This window comes from Harpia harpyja, chromosome 8 (genome assembly GCF_026419915.1).
Source record: "Harpia harpyja isolate bHarHar1 chromosome 8, bHarHar1 primary haplotype, whole genome shotgun sequence".
NCBI lineage: Eukaryota > Metazoa > Chordata > Aves > Accipitriformes > Accipitridae > Harpia > Harpia harpyja.
Genome location: NC_068947.1, coordinates 37,453,932 through 37,471,171, shown reverse-complemented (window position 1 = coordinate 37,471,171; position 17,240 = coordinate 37,453,932). Strand labels below are relative to the sequence as shown.

Here is a 17,240-nt window from a genome sequence, read left to right as displayed (position 1 = left end):
GAAGAATAGCATATCTAAGAAAAGAAATAAGACTAAGACTGGATGGAAAAACAGTGAGGAAGAGACAGGAGAGACAAAGAATTGAAGGCACACGGCAAAAGACAAATTTTGAAGAAAAAGAAAGGGAGTTTGGGCTCACAAGAGCATTTTTTTCCTCCAAGACCTAAAGAGAAACAGGAAATCCCACCCCCCGTCATTCCACTACCATCACACCCCTTGCTGCCATACTGTCAGGTCTGTTTCATGAAGAACCAGTAATACCTAGGACTCTAATGACATCATTCCAGTGGTTACATGGCAGGGATCTACGTGATAGACATAAAAACATTCCAACCCTGCCAATGGTGCAACCAAACATCAATATAAAGCTACTTATCTTTTGCTTTCTAACAATATAAGAATTACATTTAAAATATGCTTATTAAAAAAATTGTACGATTGCCAAATTAAGTTCTCAAAAGTAAGGAAGTACCAGAATTATTCAAGTTGCCTGCATAACCTTAATTCACTCTCCTTTTTTTATATATATATATATATATATATATATATGTGTATGTATTAAAATAGTTCATGTTCGTGTAATTGACAAGACAACTTTATCCCTGGGCTGCTCAGGTGTGTAGGAAACAAGAACTCTCTAAGCTGTCTCTTTCACAAACTCAAAAGGGAAATACCATCAGCCCTTGCCTTGCGGGAAAGAGGGTATCGATCAAAAAAAATAAATTAAAGTTTGCTACCATAGAAACCAACAGGGAAAATTATATTGTCTTTCATTGTGTGCATTCTTTGTCATAGGTGCTCATGTGAAACAAAAGCGAAAACAGAAACATATATCCCAAAGAAACCAAACAACAAAATCCATGAAATAGTCTGTATAATAACACACATGCAAATGGAGACTGAATTAAGACCACTCAGGCAAGCTTAGTTTTAATGTCTCTTAACTACAAAGTGCTTGATGCTATAACTTTTAAACTAATGGGGTTTTGAGCAATTAAAATTAATTTCTGAAATACAGTGCAAAACTCCTTGTCATTAATCAAAGCTTATTCTAAACCTTGTTGCTTATGTAGACTGAAACATGCATTTACTGAAGCATTTTCCCTTGTGTAATCAAAGCCCTTCACACAAACTCTAGAAAATTGCTTTTGGAGGTAGAGGGACTATTCCTCAGATCATCTGCAAAATAACACCCATGCTACTTCTACAAAATACCACCTAATACTCAGAACTTCACATCTTCAAAATAGTGTAAAAAGTGAAAAAAGAAATAGCAAGGAACACAGCATTTGTTTCTCATGCACCACTGCTTTACAAACACAGTAACTGCATTTTTCTTAAAATACAGTATTCTGTATGAAAAAGACAGAGTATCTAGTAGTTAGATTACGATTTAATAACTATTAAGCATTATTTCCTCTTTTTTAATTCAGTGATGTCAAGGCTCTTCAAAATTATGATTTAATCCGCACTTTCCCTTCCAAGATGTTAAAAATTATTATTTAATCTTTAAAGAGCTTGGAAGGGAAAGTGAGTATTAAATCATAATTTTGAAGGTAGGAACATTTTATGCTAAAGCTGACAAAATGAAAAAGAAGTTAAGAAAAATACCCAAGATTTCAAAGGAATTTAAGGGGAGAAAGAGTCTTAAACTCAAGAAAACTTAAATGCCTAGCATGGTGACACAAGTGTGACACTAATTTTAATTTTCATTTAGAGCAAGTTACATGGCTTCCAACCAAATATACAAGAAAAAGTGCTTACAATACATTACAATATCCATTTTGGCAAGCATATCAATGTGGCAGCTACACTCAGTCCATAAAATCTCTACCGTTCCCAAAACAAAGAGTTTGTACCATTGTTCGGGAGTTCCGATGACCTTTATAAACCATCTTTATTAAAGGACGTCTAATATTCAACGTTTCCAGTTCTTCCATTTCTTTTCTTTCTTTCCTCCTTCTGAAGAGCTCCTGAATGCGGGCAACAGCAGATCGTCTATAAATTGCAGACAAAGAGAACACTACTGAGAGTCCATCTCTAAACACTGAAATGGGCTATCAAAAAAGGACTATAAAATAATAATTAGACACTCAAACACACTCTCCATAAATTGAGAACAGACATCAACATTATCCCAAATGTAAAGTTACAGACTTTAATTTTTCCAACCTGGCTTATAACAAGAATAGCATGCAAGACAGTGGAATGTCAAGTGATGCAACATCTTATTCCTCTCTGAAGAGCAAACTTCAGCTGTTGGCAAAATTCATATGCTATTTCATTCTTCAGTGCTAGAGATATCCTCCACCCATAATGAGGTAGCAAAATTCTGAAGTGAAAAATCTATGCCAAACCAGAAGTTTTTTAAAATTTAAGTTATTAAGGATCTATTGCACCTTCCAGTGTGCTTTGGTTTTCCCCCAGAATTTCATTAAATGTATTTCTCTTCACTATTTCTGTATGACAAGACTCAAGATTTAGACAGCTTTAAAAAAGTTCCTACTAAGGCAAGAGATGATTTAAGATCAATTATTGTAGCAACTATCCCATATGTTAGCAGTGAGGGATACAGCAGAAGATTTCCTAGAATAACAGAAAAAGTAGCTAAATTATATATTTTGTTTTGTGAATGTTTAATTCCACGAATCTACTTTTGATTAATCTGTGAAAAGACCCTGGTGCCAAATTCTTCCTGTTTAGTTCTAGGTTTGCAGATCCCCATAATTCCAAACTGTCACATCGCAGCACCTGCACCTAACTCTTTTTCTTCTTTTATTCCATGGCAGGGTTGATATTAGCTTTGAGGTCCTGAACACAGTCCAAGGGGAATGTCACTCTCAAGAAGGAGTAGGTACAGATTTTAGCAGAATGCAAGCAGTCAAATTATTACAGGAATTTATGTGATCCTGAAAAGTAAACTGAGCCAGAACTGAATATATTTGCAACCTCTGTACACTGCTACCAGAAAGCTAGTAACCTGAATTTGTCTACAAGTAATGTGGTATGGTGTTTTAGTCACTGATCCTGGAGACTCCTGTGACAAGTCCTCTTTTCCAGAAAAAAAACCCACCAGGTCTCATAACTAATTCTCTCAGCCAGTGGTCTGCTTAGATTTTTGTTTTGTATTTGTCATAGGAGAAAGCTGGACCAAAAAAATTAAGGTAAAGTGTTATCCTACAGCTAGGCTAAGAATGAAAATGAATGCAAGTAATAAGTCATTAATACAGATTTAAAACAAAACAAAACCCAAACCAAAACAAACCACAAACTATCATAGTAAGACAGATGATCTAATACAGCTAAGCTTTTAAAGGTATTTTTAAAAGATATTTTAATACTTATTTTTTATAGAAACTAGAAGAGATTTGTAAGCACTAGCCAATAGATCCACTTAACAGTGGACTATTACAATACATTTCTTAGAAGTTTGTCTAGAAAACAACCCCAGAAAAAATAGACTACTACTACTTCCTTTGTGAGAGTTTTCTATCCCCCCAAAATCTTGTATCTAGGCAATTTTCTAGTTCCTCATTATTATACTACACTAAATAAATATACTGTATTTTTAGTTAGTCCTTATAATACACTGGAGTCTCAACTTTAATCTTCAATAGATTTAAGAAGAGGGTTCTTCACAAAGTCTTCATACAATGCATGAAAAAAAAGAAGCCTATGTTCTTTATCTACTGTGCTTTAAAGATCACAGAATTAATTCTTCTCACCAGTTTACTTCTATATGAAGGAAAAAGAAGGGTGGCATGTATATGATAGGCTACATAAAACAGGGTTTTTGTGCGAGAATGTAAAAGCAAGAATCATGTAATAACTACTCTGCTACCAACCCTACCAGTGATCACACAGCTTTGGAAACAGCACACACAACTCATCAGCACAGGAAGACCCTTTTGGTTTCAGAAGCATGCCTGCTAGCCTCACAGCTATCACTTACTATGATTGCTATTTGTATTTTTGATGTATTTATCCACATTAATTAATTAATAAAAGATGCGCAGTGAAAAAGCTGAGAAGTTAAACATCATTAGGATTGACAAAGTAGTAGACTTGTCTAGCTCGTTCAGAAAGGTTACTTGCTAGATAGCATTAACTAGTCTTGGGATTAGAAGATGATATTAAAGTAACTAACTGGTAACCCAAAGTAGTTTCTTGCATAATTTTTCACCTTAGCATCTCTAGAAAAATTTATCTCCTCCTCTAAATTGCCCTAGGCTTGAATGCAGGCATTACAAAAAAACCTCAAGATTATGCAGCAGTCAGAAACATGCATTTTTAAACAAAAGCAGAAGCATGGAAGCAGCTTTTGGTGAAAACACTGTCTTTCAACTAAATTAATTTCTTAGTTTAAAATCCTGGTTTGGGGTCTTATTTTAAAAGGCATGAATGGATTGATATTTAGTTGTCTTGTAAAGTCGATGATTACCTTCAACAGGGAGAATTCAGCCAAGCACGTAACTGTGATACTATTATCAGGCACTCTAGTAACATATTGCTAAAAGCAGGAATCTGGCAGAGTCAAGTCTTCTCCAGAAAAGATAAATATGAGTCCAATCTAATGATATTTCAGAACAAAGAACATTACAGGGAAAAGGATTCTCTCAGAGGTACTACTTTTCCGTAACTACAGATTTTCAATATATTTTTAAAGTCACACAAAGAAAAAAAGTAGCCTAATCACTTGGAGCATCATCAGATACAGAAGCCCACTGTGCAGTTTGTACTGTTCTGGAGTTCAGGCTAAGCTAAGCCTGACTGTGAGCTGCTGCTTCCCTTCCAAACTGTGCACTCTTCCAAGCACATGTCAGATAATGAAATTTATACACATTGTGTTGGCACTCCTCAAGCAACTCCATCAATTGATACAGTTGTATTATGTATTCACATTTAGGCATCAAATAATGAAGATATCTGTAAAATGTTGGATATAGATTAATGTTATTAATTTTATGGTACAGAAAACATTAGGTCTTGTAAAGCCAATGAAACTGTTTTAGTTATGCCCTTATACTGTAGGTTGTGCTCTGACCTCAGAATAATTCAGTACTACTGTCTGGTCTGCAGGTATAATGCCTTAAGTGTGTTTTGCCAAATTTTGTGGTACCTTAGTGCAATATTTTACAATAAAGTTGGTGTGTGTAGTCTTAGTAAGATTGAGCCCAAGATGATGTATGGTACTTTCACTACTTCAATGAAGTGTGCCTTGTGGAAAGATAATTTTTAAATATTACTTCCGAAAGTAAGAATATAGACATGAACCAGTGCACAACTTTTCCCCTTATGATCAGCCAGGTTTGAAGTCTTCAAAATCAATTGTTGTAAACATTAATTATCAAAAGCCCATTTAAATTAAGCCCTAGATGAGTGGAATAGGGATTTAGAAGTGAAGCCATTATATTCTTTCAATTAAACATAGGTTCAAAAGGAAAAAAAAACAAAACCACGAAAACCCTGTGATGCAGACTGATCCACAGCTATGTATTATACATAGAGAGAAATGGAAAAGATGTAAACATGTAAAATAAGCCTTAAAAAAAGTCACATAGGGCATTTTCTGTATGTTTAAAAATTTTGAAGTGTAATAATGAAATTTTTTTTAAGCTGAATGTATGCAAGTTGCACAATTAAGTAACTAGTTTGTTTCTTAAAGCACAATATGTCACATATTGCTATTTAAAAAAAATTTTTTTCAGAGCTGCAGACCTCAGTTCCCAATCTATGTTACCCAACAATTTCTGGCTAACCAGCCCTGCATGTTTTAAAACAGCTATGGTCATATACTAGAGTTAGAAGAGAGACAGTCAAAATTAATTATATGCTTTTCAAAAGAGGGAAAACTGAACAATTATCCATCAACTGAATCTGTAAACAATCTACAGGAATTCTGCTACAAACTTTGTTCCACTAGAGGTCCAGATGTAGTAGCTGCCATAAAATTAATCTGGTACCCTAGATAACCCTGCTTCTTTCAAACACCATTACTGCAGACCAATCGTGTCCTGAACTAGGCTGCAGCAGTTGGCTGTAAAGCTCACATGTATTTGCTTCCTTTTTTCCATCCCTCTTGTCTCAGCTCTGTACTCAGTATTGAGCTCAGTATTGATTCCTCCAGTATTAAGTATTTTTGTCACTTCCATAAGTTTCCAAATTTACTTACACACAGACAAACATTGCCTCTTTGGCCAAGTACCAGAAACCCTGGTTCCTTCTCTTCTGTTCTTTCAAGTTAAGATATTATTTTTCTTCTCTCTTGTTGCCATCTCTTATCTGAACTATTTTCCCTACCCAAAACAACTGCAGGGAACCTAAGGCTTATAACCATTTAGAACCTCTTTCTCTGATGCCTTATGGTCATTTCTTCGTTGACCATGTCAAGGAATCCACCTGCCAGCTACCATGCTCCTGCCCAAGAATTCCAACTGCGTGTCTTAACAAGCTGGCTATCATCACCAAAGTCAAATCCAGCTCAGGGAGGTGACTAATTAGTAAGCCATTGTACTGGTCTTTACCTCAAGCCACAAGTTCTCTCACTATTTTACCCTTCTGATCTTCTCCCCCATGCCCCTTGGGGAGAATGAGTGAGCAGCTCTGTGGGGCTGAGATGCCTGCCAGAGTTAACCCACAACCACCATATTAAAACAGATCCTTTTTCTAAATATCAAGATTTGATTATATTTCTGATTTTAATTACCAAATAACCATATTCCCTTAGAAGCCTCTGAACCTATGGAAGAGATTTACTACTGCTGTCAAATTTCAAGCATTAAGATAGTTCAAAACCAAGGGCAAAAACATCATGTTAACAGCACGCTGACTCTACCCTCAAGCCCAAGTTACTTCACTGCTGATCATATAAAAAGAAATGTTTACTGTAACACACTCCTAAGTCATTTCCCGGCCTTCCAACACAGTCCGTGTTTCAACTATTCTCAGCTACAAAAGATTTTTAAATTTTCACCTGATATGCTGCAGAATGACAATGAAAATCAGAAAAATATACTGATAAAAAAATTCTATGCTGAGTGCATCATTCATTTTTATATTAAATTTATAGCAATAGCAAACAATATTCCCATGGGCTGTGCTGAAGAGCTAAAGAACTCCATGGTAAGCACGTTTAATATAGAAAGAATATCTATTGTGAAATTTAAAGTACAAAAAGTACACAGATTCCTGAACATTTAAGAAGTTGCTGAGTTAAATCCATGTATTCCAACTGCAGCTAAGATTGGAATACAAGACACAGAAATACATGTCTGCGCTATTTTCCTGTACGCATTTAAAATATAGGACTCAGGCTAAGTCCGGAGTTTTATGAAACCATATCCTGAGTCTTTTCTAGCCACACAAAGCCAAGATGTTAATTTTCATCATTAGAATTATTTTGTGCCATTTCCCCTACATATAGCCTTTGGCATTAAATCACAGTAGATAGTTTCTCCCTCTTATGGCGTGTGGCCAAACACAATTGCCCAAATTGCCTTAGATGTTCTTACAATTAATTCGCTCAAGTATTTCAATGAGGAATATGAGATCAAGTGACTTTTTCATTTAACTTCATTAAAAGAAATATTGTATAAAATTTAGCACATATCTTGCTATTATCAAATATAGCTTTAATAATTATGCTGAGGTCCATAACTTTGTTCAGGCAAAAAATATAAATGGTCTTTGATACATGTATTCTTATATTTTTGTCCAGAACTGGGTGTTCTCTACTACAGACAAAGCATGTCAGCAGTGGCACATGCAAATGTAACACGTTCCTCAGCAGCTGAATAAAAAAAGGTATTTGCTTTTCACAAACTACACACTTGTAAATTCCATTAATTTCTATGGCACACAATAAAAAGGTTAATAGGTTGTTAAATATATACACTGCCATTTCACTTCCATTTCCATGCAATACATGCAGCTAAATATAACTCAAGCAATATGCTCTTAAAATGCCAGTTAGATATGAAAAACAAGAACCTGATAAATCCATTAAATGGCAATAAAAAGGAGGAGGGGAGGAAGAAAATAATTAATTACCTCATTATTCTATCACCTATCGCTGTTCCTCTGATATTATATCTAGTAAAGGGAACAACAACTGAAGTCATTTAAAAATGCTGGGTATCATGTTTTTAAAAGGTTAGCATCTATTACAAAATGTGCTCTACATATTTCAACTGAGAAGACACCTTCTCCTCAATGTGTTAGTATATGAGACTACTTTGATTTCAACAAAAATAGTATTCAGTTTACATAACAGTACACAAAGTTGATCTTATAAAATGCAGTAATTCTTCATAGACTATAGCAGAAGTAGAAGCAGCTGCATAATAATTTCCATTTTACATTCATATTTGTTTGACATTTTAACCTACTAGTTTAACATTTTCCAGGCTTAGCCTCTGCTCATAGATCAGCTTCTGTCAAAGTCCAAACAAAATTAATTCAGTCATTTAAGTAGGAAAGCAGCCCTCAGAGCTGTTTTGACTAATTTGTGAAAATTAAGATCAATCCATTAAAAACTGCACTCTCTGTGCATGAAGAACATACATTTTGCATAGATTCCCCCCCCCCCCCCCCAGATTACAAAATATGGTGCTAAGGCAAGCCATATTATCTATTTCTGTTCCAACTAAATTTGCTGGACTTAGTAAGTTTTAAAGAAGATATGCTATGTGCATACTTCGAGACTTAAAAACCTGCATATCTCCTCATATTTGTAAGAGAAGGGATCTTTTCCTGTGGATTCCCCAAAATGCCCAGAAGGTTATTTTCTCTGTTGAGTATCTAGCTAAACTGCTCTGCTGTACAAAACAGGTTTCATTTTTTTTAAATTTAGAAATATTCTGTGTGGTTTCTTACACATTTTGTTAAAAAGAGCATGTATTGACTAGCCCAATGACAATAAAAAAATTAAATAACTATATAGCTTCTTTTAGTCACTGATCTTCACCATTTCTATAGTCATGCTCAGTGGCTACAGAAATGCTACAGAAAAAAGTCAGATGTCACATTCTCAATTATTTCTTTCAAAGAAATGTCCTTCTGTGACAAAACTATTCCTAGGTGGTTCCTAGTCAACATTCAGCTGACAGCCAATTTATCAGCCAAAGGATCATGGTATTTCTACACATTTTGCTGCTACTATTCCAAGTCCTTTTCAAAATATTAAAGCAGGTACAACCTTTGTATTTCCATATCTGTTGCATAGTCCTTCCTGACAGTTTAATTTCAGGTTAATTGGTGAGAAACTATCTATCCTCATTGTTCCTTGAGATTTATAAGCATCCATAAAGAGATCATGTCCCTTGTACCTATTCTTAGATTATGTAAGAGAGGGAAAAAGACCCAATCCTCGGTTTGAAAACATTAAAAGTTGGATTTGTACCCAAACAAAATTCAAACAATGGAAGCTCTGTAAACATTAGATTTGCAAAATGGACAACATTCTGTTCATAAATCTGAAATCTACATCCATCTTACTAAAAGAGTTGATGCAGCAGGAAGGTCTCCATTTATTTAACTAGAGGTACTGTCAACAGAGCTATCAAAAGGGTATTTCTGCCACTTCTTTTCCTTAAGAGGAAGTTTAAGATCATGATTTCAGAGTACGGAATCAGAAGTCTACCCTTCCTTCCTCGGTGGAGAAAGTTGTACTTTACAGTGGGAAAATGACTCTGAGACAGTTTACTTTATCTTCATTTCCCCAACTATGGAGTTTCTCCTCAATATAAACAATAACTAGTTATTAAGGTATATAAAAAACACAGTCTAAAGAAACCTAAAATTGGTTGTGGATCGAACTAGTAATGCTATATACTGGAAAAGGCTTATTAGTCAAACAGCTTTTAGCATTCTGTTTCAGAAGGCTACAGCCTCCTTTTTATTTTTTGTCCTAGAGAAAACTTAGAATTAAACATTTTTTTGCCTCTGCATAACATAGGTTCACAAAAGGTAGATTATTGCAGGCTAGCCATATAACCTTCTCCAGAAAGAAAACAAAACAAAACAAAAAAACCCCAAAACCCACACAACCAAAAAAACCACAAACAAAAAAGCCCCAAAGCAAATTCCCCCTAGATATTCTAGAGAGAGAAAAATCTACTTTATTATTTCTATATTAATGCCATTGATTATAAGATGACACACTGGATACTAAATTATTAGATAAACTTGAGAAAATGAGATTTAGTACAGGAATTGTTGGGTAACACAATTTACTAAGTGAAAAAAGAGAAAATGTAAGCCTATAGGAAGCATACTGGTGGAGCTAAGCACCAGTCTTGTAGGCAATTGTATTTAATATATTGCTAATAGTCTTTGAGCAAAATGTAGGAATGTATTCATGCAGTGCATTGAGGACATGAGGTTGGGTAACTTTACGAATATAGAGGGGACTGTAGGACCTTGAGAAAAAGAGGTGGGTAGAAATTCAGTAGTATAAAATTGACAGTCATACACTTCTGAGCTTCCTTCTGGTGAAAGATAAGAACACATTAATTAGAAATAACAAAGTAGGAAAGACTTCAGTATACTAACTGATCTTGTGTCTGACCACAAGCCACCACTAGGAGACAGCCACAAGCAAGAGAGGAGAAGGATATAACTACAGCCCATCTGTGTCTCAGAGAATCTTCTCTAGACCAAGAATAATATTCATACTATTAAGTCCTAGCAAAATCCAAACAGTGCAGTGTGCGTAATTCTGGTCTACCACATTCAAGAAATAAGTGGAATATGGAGGAGCACAGACAGGAACCAGCATGATGGCAGGAAAACCACAAGTTTTTATTGCTAAGAGTGAGAAAAACTTGGCATTCTTAGTCTAGCGAGACAAAAGTTGAAAATGGACAGGATGAACATCATTCAAATGATAAGCACTGGACATGAAAAAATTATTTAAATCAAAACAGTATGTTAGCACAAAACAAAATGACTAATTTTAGTCAATTTATACCCATTATAGGAGCAATGTTTTGAGGAAGCTTCCCACTAGTTAAGGGGCCAGGAGCATTTTATATGAATTTAATCTGTTTATGAGAGGGATTATATGCTATAACAACTGTTGTAGTAGTAGTAGCGAGGACTTCCAGTTCCTTTCACTCTATTTCATATGAGAGAGAAATACTAAGAAAGCTTATAGCTAGCCTTTAAGACCACCAGTGCCTGCTTTCTCTCTGGAAATCCAAATTCCTTTGAGCATGCATAGGATGTCTTATTTTTCTTCAGTACCTCAGAGGGCATTTAGAAACTCCTGAAACCAGAAGAATAGGAGGGAACGTAATGTAAACATACATCTGACTGTTCAGAAGTTAAACTAGAAAACTTCACTGCTTGTGCACACACAAAAGCAGAACAAAATGAACTGGTCAGGCATTAAACCTGAGTAATGAAAGCCTGGAGGCAATCCTAAACCAGTACTGACTACACAGCAACTTTTGTCAGATTTTATTTGGAGGAAGAATAAGGGAGCAGGGGGCTGCATAAAGATTTTAATTATATCATTAATTTAGTTGAATGATCTTTCCTATATGATAAATTTAAACTGCTGCAGGAAGAAATCTCGCTGCACACGAAGGAGGAAAAAAAAGCATGCCAGATGAAGTGTAACTTCATTTAAGATGTCCCCACTAGTGGGAAATTGTAACAGCTATACGATACCTGGAAGTATCATTCTTATTACATTACTACAAGAACTACTTCATTGTAGAGACAACATAAGGTGCATGAAGAAAAGCTAAGAATCCTGCTCAAAACCAGAACTGGGGTTAAAATTGCAGGGCTTTTCATAGCTTGCTCTTCAATCACTAGATAGTAACGAACATTGGCTGTGCAGTAGAAATCATTTATGCCATTAGATATTTATCTACAATTACTTAGTATTGCATGGAGAGTTAATGGATTAAGACAGAATCTGTATATATTGTTTTTTTCATAAAAACTGTCATTTGGTGAGCAGAATTACACGTGCTATGTAATAAGTAACCACTGTTCTTTTTGTCACTACTGACAACGTGGTGGCATAACTTTTTAACTGCAAATTATTCAAAACCTTTTCTATACACAACTATTAAATTCTTTCTGATTTCCAAATGAATACATATTGTAATGCTTCCTGTAAAAAATTTGCATTGCTAGCATAAGAAATTAATAGCAAGATAATGTTGCCTTTGAACTGGATAGGAGTAAAGCTAAGGCACCCAACACTAGGTCACATAATATCTAAAACAAGTAAAAAAAGCTATTTTCTTATGTCTAACAATAGAAATGTTGCTTAAATAATTATTACAGCTTTTAAAAAGTCCAAGAATTGAAATTAGTGAGCAAAGGTATTAAACCAGCAATACGAAAGTGGGGGCTAAGTTTACTGAATGATCAAACAAGTATGTACAGCTGTTCATATTTTACAAGAAAAAAAATACACAAAGCTTACTAAACATGTCTTTCATTAATGACAACAACTAGTAATCTACCTTTTTTTTTTACTGCCATACATACTGATATTCAATAATCAACAAAAGAGAAAGGATTAGAGTTTCTCCTTCAGAGAAAAAGAAGTAAGAATGAAAAATTGAACACATCTGTCTTAATGTACTACAGACAAACACAGCATTGCTGAACAACAGTTAAAAGCTCTTGCTTTGCCAAAGTAAGAACACCTAAAGTACAGTTGAAAGAAAATGTAGGTCCCTGTACACAAATTTATGAACTTTCTATACTTACGACTACAGGTAGAATAATAAAAAATGAACTGCAAATATTTAGCACTGGGGTATTCAACAGGCAAGAAATAAGTACAAGCAGGTATTAGATTTGTAGGAGCTTGCCTGGCTAGGAGGGAAAATATAGCTATACTAATATTACATATAGGCAAATTAGACTCAACTATCAAGCTCTTGGCTAGTTGTCAGAGAACTATTTATTTTAATTAAGGATACGAGGCATGGGTTTCTAGATCTTCCATTAAAAAAAAAAAAAAAAAAGCATTTTGCAAAGCAATAGCAGAGATAAGTATTCCCCTAACCTGTGTCCTGGTCCTCCTCGATACCTTGCCCCTGGGATCAGAACAGGATCATCATCACTATCATCAGTTTCTTGGAGAGCTGAGGTCCTGGTAGAGGACTCATCTGGAGTTGCAAGCCCTGAGGATTCTGGGTGTGGCTGAGGTTCATTGTTTGCAGCAAGAGAGTTGGCAGTGAATTCAGCACTTTGACTTGAAATTTCTTGATTAGCACTTTTTTCACAGGAGGCTTCTTCCTCTACATTTCCAGACACAGCGTCAACATTGCGACCATTTTCTTCTGGTTGGATTCCAGAATGATCAGGACTGGGTTTATCTGATACAGCTAACAGAAAATATTGGGGAAAATAAGTCACAGCATTAATGATTATAGCCTATTTTAGAAGGCATTCTAAATGGTCACAGAAGTTAAATTATGCGTAGTAAGTTTATATTGGAAGTTTAGTTTTTCATTCTCTACTTCTTCATATAACTATATTTGAAAGAGTACAGATACATACTTGCTTCTGTCGTCTCCACTGTTTCATCTGTAGTTTTCAGTTCTTCAGCACTTGCATCTTCCTTGTAAGATTCATCAGGAACTCCTAAATTAAACAATTTAATATTAAATCACATGATTTCATTTAGATGCACATCTATAATGTAAGCAAATCTAAATGATACTAGCACTCCTAGATGAAACCAAAGCAATTCCCTCCAAAGTCCACATGTCACTTTACTGAAATCTCAGATACTAATCACATGAAAGTCAGTATACATAAACCTCTCTAGTTGCCCAGGTCAATACACTAACAAAGAAAAAAGTATTTCTTTCTTGTTCCTTAATATCCTATGCTATGAGAACTTTAGCTGCAAAAATAGCATTAGTACTCTTGAAACAGATGATCACTTACTGAAAGTTATTATTTCTGAAGGGAGAAATAAGTTATCCCTCTATTAAAAGGATTTTAAAAAAAATACATTGCTCTGGAATCAGTCATTTGACTTGACTGCCCTTTTGGCAATGAATTGAGCAAGACAACCACATGCAACAAAATACAGTGAAAGCTTGAAAGAAACATAACAAAATACCTAGCGCTCATTTACGACTGCAAAGTACAGTTGTTCTATTTTTTGATACAAATTGGGGCAGAACATGTCCTTAAGAAAAATGAATAAGGGTTTTAGAACTAAAGACAGGATAAGTTAAATTTGTTTATATTTATTTGCAACTATCTTAGGTTGGTATCTTTTTCTTTCCTAAAAAAATTCATGTTCTATTATGGCTGTATTCTGCCTTCATATGCATGTGTATGAGACTCCCATTGTTTTCAATGGTAGTCATGAACATATAAGAGCAGAATTTTTACCTTAACATTACAGAAATAACACTATCTTACTTGTTTCTTCATCTTCAGGCCCTGACTCTTCTGAGGCTTTTGTTTTTACAGAGTCTTCTTGGCCTTCAGTTTTGCAATGACTTCCGCTCCCTCTAGAGCTTGAATTTGTGCTGCTCCTGGCAACATAACATGTAAAAAAAAAAAAAAAAAAATTTAGAAATAATGTAAATAGATCATTGCAATAGCACAGCCTGACCATCATCATCTTCCTCACTGCAATCTCACAATTCAATAGCTCCTGGCAGCAGCTACAACTAACAACCTTCACAGCAATTTCAAAATTCTCTTTTATTATGTCAGTCGCCACTCATCCCACACTATTCCCCTGCATCACAGAACCCTGTTGTCTCCTTCCTATCTTTTTTTTTTTTAACCTTTAAAGGATTTCTTCATTGCTTTTCAAAATACTGTGAGAATTCAAAAGGATTTGCTCTCTTTCACTATTTATACATTTTTTTACATGTATAAATGATCAGAGATCTTAAAGGTATTACAAGCTGTCAGCTGAGCAGTAATACATAATCTTATCCCATCCAATTAAAAAAGTGATTCAGATAAAATTCTCCAGGTTCTTCACCATTAACTATCTTTCCTGTATCACTTGAGGCATGGACTTCTGACGTCGGCTTTCAGTCCTCAAAGTTCTGTTATTTCTCAAGAGTCACTATAAGCTGGTACTTGAGATTTACTCCCCATTCAAGTTTAGATAATTATTGTGGAACACCAATTTCTGTTTACAATAAGGAAAATTATTCCTCAGGAAATATGTAATACTGCTGTTCTGAATATCATCAAAACCAATGTTTTTAGACTCTCTAGAAAAGACCTTATTTTAGGAAATGCAAAGCCTTGTTCCTGAGCTCTCCCATCCTCTCCTGTCCCACATCTGTGTTGAGGCCTCAAACTTAGGCAAATCACTGGACAAAAGTGGAAACAAAAGACAAGTTATGGGAATTATAAGCATGATTCTCAAGAATTTAGACTGTATTGTTACAAGTATCTTCTTACCTGTGTATGTTACTACTAAACTATTTTATACGCTACATTGCTAGAAGCAGCACAAATCACGCTTAGTCTAGAGTCCTGAGAATCTAGTCTAGACTTCGGTACTTTTCTTTTTTACATTAAATATGAGAGCTTTCACTCATCTTGATGAGCAATAGTCTGTCTCACTGCTGTACTGGATTTGGAATATGTAGAAAATTTTTGTTAGCCCTTACAGTATTTCTTCTAAATGAAGAATTTTCAGTATTGTTTCTGAATGGACAGGCAAGAAGGGTACTGCTAGACACCAAGTCAAGGGGTTTTGCGATTTCATGCCTCGTATGATATTATCACTTTTATGAACTTAATCACAGTCTAAGCACTAAGATTTTTTTTTTTGACCCTTAGGAATTTACTTTCTAGCTCAACGCTCAATACTAATTTACATCCATGTATTACTCTGCTTTAATTTTTACTTCATCGTTATTTTTCACACCAGCAGTTACATGAAGAGGATGTTTTTGAGAGAGCAAAATAACACCTTGTGCTTTTGTTACATTAAGCCCTGCTGTCTGCTTCCATAGCAGGTTTTCTGTTTCCCCAGTTCTCCACATAACCCTTCTTTAAACCTCTGCCAATTTGAATCATTTTTCCTGAAAGCATGATGAAGATTGCACCCAGCATTCTAAGTCACAAAGCAAAGCGGAGTTGAGCAGCAGCACCAGTAATTCTCATCCCTGGCTGAAGTCTCCCAGCTGGTGACATTTAGGCTCATACTTGCCTTTCTAGTAGCTGCATTATATTGAGAATGAAGTGACTGGTAGGTCCATGTCTTCATCCATTTCATTTTCACAACACTCCCAACTTTCAGATTAGGTTTTTGTTATTTGTCCTCAACTGCATCATTTCATTAGAGGGAATTGCATTTTACTTCTATTATTCCATTCTTCAGCACAATGTTTTTAGTTAGCCTCTGAACTGACAATGCCTTGCAAATTTGTCCTGCTAGGAAATGCTTCTTCCTCTCACTACCACACTACACTACCCACTACAAAAGCTCCGTTAAGTTAGCTTACCACTACATTCAGTTTCTTTATTGATCTATCTGTCCCACCTTGAACAGAAGTTCAACATGTGGCAAAGTATCAAATACTTTCTGGAAATCCAAACAATTTCTTTCTATTACACCATGTATGTTTCTAGAACCCATTATTCTGTCAAATAAAAGGTATTGAATCATGCACATTCTAGTGCCCATAATTTTGGCTTATTTCCCATGTACTGCTTTTTTTAATATGCCTTTCTATCAGAACTGTCCTAAAGCCTTGAATATTGCTACCATTAGTCTTAAAAGATCATGATGTTTAGTCCTTCATTCTCCTTTGGTATTATATTTGATGTTTGTCATTCACATGGTGCTAACCCTTAGCCCAAGAAATCTGTTAAAATACTTGCTATTAGGCACAATATATACATGAAGTTAAGTTTTAGTAGTTTTCACTTAGTCTTTACTTCCCCAATTACACGTTTTTGTAACAAGTCATTTTCCTGCCCTCATTGCCATTCCCTGTACACTCTACTTTTTCTTAATATTGTTTTTGAGGTAGTTGTTCATTCAACTTTTCCATCTTTAGAATCACTTATATAATTAACTGTTTGAAGTGCAAAATGCATTTTTTTTCAAATTTTGTTTTAAAATAAACACAGAAACAAAGTGTTAATGTTGTTTAATAAAATTTGGTTTCTGTGATACAGTGGTAGTATTATTTTATTATTGCACTAAAAAACCCCACTAGAATAAATGGACAAAACATTTGCTAATGCTCTGTTCCTCTTGTGAAATT

The 17,240-nt window shown here is 35.0% G+C and overlaps 1 protein-coding gene across 9 annotated transcripts in view; it reads right to left on the bottom strand.

The window, feature by feature from the left end:
- Positions 1 to 17,240, bottom strand: part of DCAF6 (DDB1 and CUL4 associated factor 6) — a 91,921-nt gene that overhangs the window by 10,434 nt on the left and 64,247 nt on the right. For 6 of the 9 annotated variants that reach the window (XM_052795220.1, XM_052795225.1, XM_052795226.1 and 3 more), the window contains 5 exons: positions 14,413 to 14,528; positions 13,534 to 13,617; positions 13,037 to 13,358; positions 8,050 to 8,091; positions 1,860 to 1,998 (listed from right to left, as the gene is read on the bottom strand). In XM_052795220.1, coding sequence (XP_052651180.1) covers positions 1,860 to 1,998; positions 8,050 to 8,091; positions 13,037 to 13,358; positions 13,534 to 13,617; positions 14,413 to 14,528 — 703 coding nt within the window. The remainder of the gene's footprint in view (positions 1 to 1,859; positions 1,999 to 8,049; positions 8,092 to 13,036; positions 13,359 to 13,533; positions 13,618 to 14,412; positions 14,529 to 17,240) is intronic. The other 3 variants (XM_052795222.1, XM_052795224.1, XM_052795229.1) reach the window with 1 other exon arrangement.